The 6,000-nt window shown below is 41.6% G+C and overlaps 1 protein-coding gene across 3 annotated transcripts in view; it reads right to left on the bottom strand.

Moving 5' to 3' along the window:
• Positions 1 to 651: 651 nt before the first annotated feature.
• Positions 652 to 6,000, bottom strand: part of BUD13 (BUD13 homolog) — a 28,402-nt gene continuing 23,053 nt past the window's right edge. For all 3 annotated transcript variants that reach the window (XM_045894980.3, XM_064577412.1, XM_045894982.3), the window contains exon 10: positions 652 to 1,049. In XM_045894980.3, coding sequence (XP_045750936.1) covers positions 956 to 1,049 — 94 coding nt within the window. In that variant the 3' untranslated portion in view covers positions 652 to 955. The remainder of the gene's footprint in view (positions 1,050 to 6,000) is intronic.

Below are 6,000 nucleotides of genomic sequence, written 5' to 3'. Positions count from 1 at the left end.
CCTTATTTTGTGTTTTGTTTTTCTTTCTGACTTACAGTAGTTCCTTCTATATTAGTCTTTTATGTATGCAATCCCTTGTCAGTTTTAAACTTTGCAAATATTTTCTCCTAATCTATACACATCTTTAGCTTTGACTATGAGATGCTTTGTTAACCAGAAATCCTTAATTATGAAGTAGTCGAAGGTATCAAATCTTATGGATTGTGCCTCGGGGATCTTACTTAACAAATCTATCCTCACCCCAAGGTCACAATGACATTCTCTAATTTTTCCTACTGGCTTTAACATTTTGCCTTTCATTTAGATCTTTAATCGCTTTGGAATGTCTTTGTTTTATATGGTTTGAGGTAGGGATCCAACTTTATTTTTATCCATACATAAGCTAATTTTCTAAGCACCATTACCTATTTCTTCCTCGCTAATTTGTGACATTACCTTTATCATACACCATGTCTCAAATAGCTATGTCTATTCCTAAGTTTAGTTTAGCACTAATTCATATTTTCTAAGAGGAAGGACCCATCGCTGAAGTTTTTACTCACACTGCTTTCTAGATTAATGAAAAATCCAACCACCACCCTCCAAGATCCATGAGGGTTCATCATTAGCTTGTATTCTTCCCCAAAACAGAATACCCAATTAAGAACATGATTTTGAAAAAATAAATGCATGTTTATTAAAAAAGAAAAACCCTAACCAAGAACAACCCCTGGGACAATGAAAAATCAATGCCTCCTCTGAAGGCCAGCAATAGCCAGTGTTGGCACACCTAAGAAGTCCAGGTGCCTCAATCCAAACATCAGGTCTCAAAATACTCTTCCGTAGTCAAAACTGGCATTCAAGTTGCTCGTCTGTGTGGACCCTGATTATTAGCATAGACAACTGTTACAGCTGGATGTCTGGCTGCCCTATGTCCACTACCACAACCCACAGCCACCCCACAGCCTCAGAAAAGTTACATATCCTCAACACTCCACTTGTAGGCAAGTTCCTCCACCGCCTTCTTGCTGGCAAGCCTGGCAAAGCGCTTCTGTTCAAATCCATTGGATCTGCAATCAAGAGACACCGATCAGCCAGAATCCTGAACTGGACATTTATTTTTGAAAAAAGAGAAGGGTTCACAACCTAATGAATAAGGAGGAAAGTAAGGCAATCATGTGAAAATATTTAAGACATACGCAATAGAATCAAAAAGCGAAAATACATAATTCATCCTTTTATTAGGTCCTGTTCAGACTCTTCACCACTCTTTTGACAATTGTTTCAAGCATTTACCACTCTACAGGCCCAACTCACTCTCAGCTGATGTCTACATCTTATAATTTATCCATTCATTACACAAGCATTTAGTGAATTCTCATTACAGGCATATCTCGCTTAACTGCACTTCACTTTATTGCGTACTTCACAGAATGAGTTTTTTACAAACTGAAGGTTTGTGGCAACCCCGCATGAAAGCCAAGTCTATCAGCGCCATTTTTCCAACAGCATTTGCTCACTTGGTACCTGTGTCACATTTTGGTAACTCTTGCAGTATTTCAAACTGTCTCATTATTTGCTATGGTGATCTTCAATCAGTGATCTTTGATGTAACTACTGTAAATTGTTTGGGGTGCCACCAATTGTGCCCCTATAAAATGGCAAACTTAGTCGACAAAACGTTATGTGTTCTGACTGCTCCACTGACCGGCCACTTCCCCATCTCTCTCCCTCTCCTCTAGCATTGCTGAGACACAGCAATACTGAAATTAAGCCAATTAATGACCCTACAGTGGCCTCTAAGTGTTCAAGTAAAAGGAAGAGTCATACATCTCACTTTAAATCAAAAGCTAGAAAAATGATTAAGCTTAGTGAGGAAAGCATGTCAAAAGCCAAGACAGGCCGAAAGCTCTACCTCTCACGCTAGTCAGTCAGGCTGTAAATGCAAACGAAAAGTTACTGAAGAAAATTAAAAGTGCTACTCCAAGGAACATACAAATGTTAAGGAAGCAAAACAGCCTTACTGCTGATAATGGAGAAAGTTTTAGTGGTCTGGATAGAAGATCAAAGCAGCTCTAACATTCCTTTAAGCCAAAGCCTAATCCAGAGCAAGGCCCTAACGCTTTTCAAATTTGTGAACGCTGAGAGAGGTGGGGAAGCTGCAGAAGAAAAGTTTGAAGCTGGGGTGGTTGGTTCATGAGGTTTAAGGAAAGAAGCTGTCTCTGTAACATAGAAGCGGAAGGAAAAGCAGCAGGTGCTGACGTAGAAGCTGCAGCAAGTTCTCCACTAAGACAGTCAGTGAAGGTGGCTCCACTAAACAAATTTTCAATGTAGATGAAACAGTGTTCTATTGGAAGAAGATGCCTCTAGGACTTTCATAGCGAGAGAGGGGAAGTCAATGCCTGGCTTCAAAGCTTCAAAGGACAGGCAGACTCTTGCTAAAGGGTTAATGCAGCTGGTGACTTTAAGTTGAAGCTACTGCTCATTTACTACTCCAAAAATCCTGGGGCTCTTAAGAATTATGCTAAATCTACTCTGTCTGAGCTCTGTAAACAAAAAAACAAAGCCTGGATGACAGCACAGCTGTTTACAACATGGTTTCCCAAATATTTTAAGCCCACTATTCAGACCTACTGCTCATTAAAAAAGATTCCTTTCAAAATATTACCTCTCACTGACAGTGCACCTGGTCACCCAAGAGCTCTGATGGAGATGGACAATGAGAAGAATGTTGTTTTTGTGCCTGCTAGCACAATATCCATTCTGCAGCCCATGGATCAAGGAGTGATTTTGACTTTCAAGTCTTATTATTTTGTAAGGTTATTGCTGCCATAGACAGTGATTCCTCTGATGGATGGGGGCAAAGCAAATTGAAAGGATTCACCATTCTCGATGCCATTAAGAACATGTGATTCACAGGAAGAGGTCAATATATGAACATTAACAGGAGTTGGGAAGAATCTGATTGTAACCCTCATGTAGACTTTGAGGGGTTCAAGACTTTAGTGGAGAAAGTACCTGCAGATGTGGTGGAACCAGCAAGAGAACTAGAATCAAAAGTGGAGCCTGAAAATGGGACTGCACTGCTGCAATCTCATGATAAAACATGAATGGACAAGGAGTTGCTTCTTAGAGATGAGCAAAGAAAGTAGTTTTGTTTTTGTTTTTTAAGATTTTATTTATTCATTTGAGACACAGAGATACAGAGAGAGAGAGAGAGAGAGCATGAGCAGGGGGAGAGGGAGAGGGAGAGGGAGAGGGAGAAGCAGGCTCCCCGCTGAGCCAGGAGCCCGATGTGGGGCTCGATCCCAGAACCCTGGAATCATGACCCGAGCCAAAGGCAGACGCTTAAGCATCTGAGCCACCCAGGTGCCCCAAGAAAGTAGTTTCTTGAAATGGAATCTACTCCTGGTGAAGACACTATGAAGACCACTGAAGTGACAACAAAGAATTTAGAATGTTACATAAATGTAGCTAATAAAGCTGTGGCGAGAGGCGGGAGGATGGATTCCAATTCTGAAAGTTCTACTGTGGGTAAAATGCTATCAAACAGCATTGCATGCTACAAAGAAATAATTCATGAAAGGAAGAGTCATATGATGTAGCAAACCTCACTGCTGTCTCATTTTAAGAACTTGCCACAGCCGCCCCAGCCTTCAGCAGCCTCCACCCTACTCAGCCAACCACATCAAGGCAGGACCCTCCACCAGCAAAAAGAATATGACTCATGAAAGCTCAAATGATGGTTATCATTTTTTAGCAATTAAGTATTTTTAATTAAGTGGATACATTGGGTTTTTTTTTTTTTTTTAGATATAATGCTATTGCACATTTAGTAAACTATGGTACAGTATACATATAACTTTTATACACATTGGGAAACCAAAAAATTCATCTGCCATATTCACTTAATTATGGTGGTCTGAAACCAGACCCCCAATTATCTCTGAGATGTGCTTGTATATACTAGGCACTGTTTCATGAAAATGAGTATGACACAGCATCTGTTCTGATGAACTCCGACTAGTGGAGGAGACTGACATTCATACCAATAATTAAAATAAAAAGCGACAAACTGTGGTGGAGATATGCATTGGGTATCTTAGAAACAGAATGGGGATCTTACTCAACTTGGGAAAGGGATGAACAGGAATGGTCTGGAAAGGCTTTGTGGAGGTAGCCCCTAAGCTAAGTCTGAAAAAATAGAGCTAACCACAGGGTTGGAGGTAGGGAAGGCCAGAAAGGTCAGGAAGCATTTCAGGACAGAGCACACCATGACTAACAAGAACAAAGGTGCAAAAATAAGAAACAGCTTGCTACATGGAGGGAACCAGAGGCAAACTGGTATAGCTAGAGCCTACTGGTATGACGAAGGGAATAGCACGAGACAGAGTTAAAAAGCTCAGATTTCATCCAGTAGGGATAGATTTAAAACAGGAGCAGAAACCGTATTTCAAAGAGATCACTCTGGAGGAGACTGGAGGCAGGAAAGTTACTAGAGGGTATAGGCAACAGATGATGAAAGCAATGATAAAGGAGACTTAGTGACAGATTAGCTATGTAAGAGCAAAGGAGGAGGAGGTAAGTTTAACTTGCAGGTTAATAATTTTCATGACCAGATGAATGAGGCTGCACTAAGCAGGACAGAACATAAGAGGAAGAGCAGGTTAGGGGAGCTGAGGCTGATGAGCTCAGATTTGAAATCCTCGCATTTAAGGTGCCTCACATACACAGCAAAAGAGAAATCCAATGCACAGCTATATACACCAGACTGAACCGCAAACACCGAGTTGGGGATCACATACATACAGGTGGTAATTGAAGGTGTGACTAAATAAGATTCAGCCAGAAAGAGCACATGGAGTAAGAACAGCTAAGGTTAGAGATGGAGCCCCTAGCAACATTAAAGGGGTACAAAGAGGAAGACAGCTCATAAGGGTGGCCAACAAGAAGAGAAAAGAACCAGGAGTAGAGTGTCATGAGAGTTTCAAGAGTGGACCTCAACTACCTTCAATACTATGAATTCTGTCTTCTTACATAAACTTTTTGAAAGAGCCTGTATTCACGGTCCACACTTCCTCACTTTTCATTCACTCCTTAACACATTAAACCCTGGCTTTTATCTGACCATGCCCCAGAGTTAGCTCTCTTTCAGGTCACCAGTGACCTTCCTTATTGCCAAATCCAGTGATTTCTCCCTTTCCCCAAGTCAGTTGCCAGGTCCTGCCACCTTCTCCCCTGAACACTTGCCCACGTCCTCTTCTCTCCATTGCACTCGACCGCCACAGTTCAGACCTCCATCTCCTTTACCCTGACCTACTGCAACAGCCTTGTACCTTGTCTCTCCACTTCCAGACCTGTGCCTTTTACATGCTTCATATTACTGCCATAATGATACGTCTATCTAAAATGCAGAGCTGCTGTTAATCCTTCAGTGGCTCTCCTCTGCCTTTACAGTGAAGACCACACTCTTCAGAAAAGCTTCCAAAGCCTACTGTGACCAAGTCCCTGCTTACCTTTCCAATCCAACTCATGCACTACACTTCATGCTATCCAACAACAGCAAACTGCTTATGACAGCCCCTCCATAACACTATGATGTTTCATATCCTTATGACTTCACACATACAGGATCCTCTTCCTTAAACCTCCCCCCTTTCCTTCTGTTGGCTGGTGACTGACATCCCTTAAGACTAAGCTCATGTATGTTCCAGGAAGCCTTCCCTGACCACACTCTCCCAAGGCTGAATTTACTCTTCCTTTGTGCTCCCAAAGCACCTTGGAAATCCTCTATAATAATACTTAGCAAATACCATTGAAATTATTTGTCTTTCTCCTCTACATAGAAAGTGAGTTCCTAAGCTCAGGGACTGTCTCTCACTAATTGTGAGAACTTGGCACCTAGTACATAGCTGCTTAAAGCAATCACATCTCTGCTAAGTGTTACTAAACTGACTGAGGTAACAGGCTTCCCTCTTTCCTCAAGCCTTCTGTAAGGGATGAGTAGGGTAAGTAATGGAA

Source organism: Mirounga angustirostris, unplaced genomic scaffold (genome assembly GCF_029215605.1).
Source record: "Mirounga angustirostris isolate CCGP_5_RB_7025 unplaced genomic scaffold, mMirAng1.0.hap1 SCAF_13, whole genome shotgun sequence".
Lineage (NCBI taxonomy): Eukaryota > Metazoa > Chordata > Mammalia > Carnivora > Phocidae > Mirounga > Mirounga angustirostris.
Note: the sequence above shows the minus strand (reverse complement) of the source record. Positions and strands in the feature narration are given on the sequence as shown.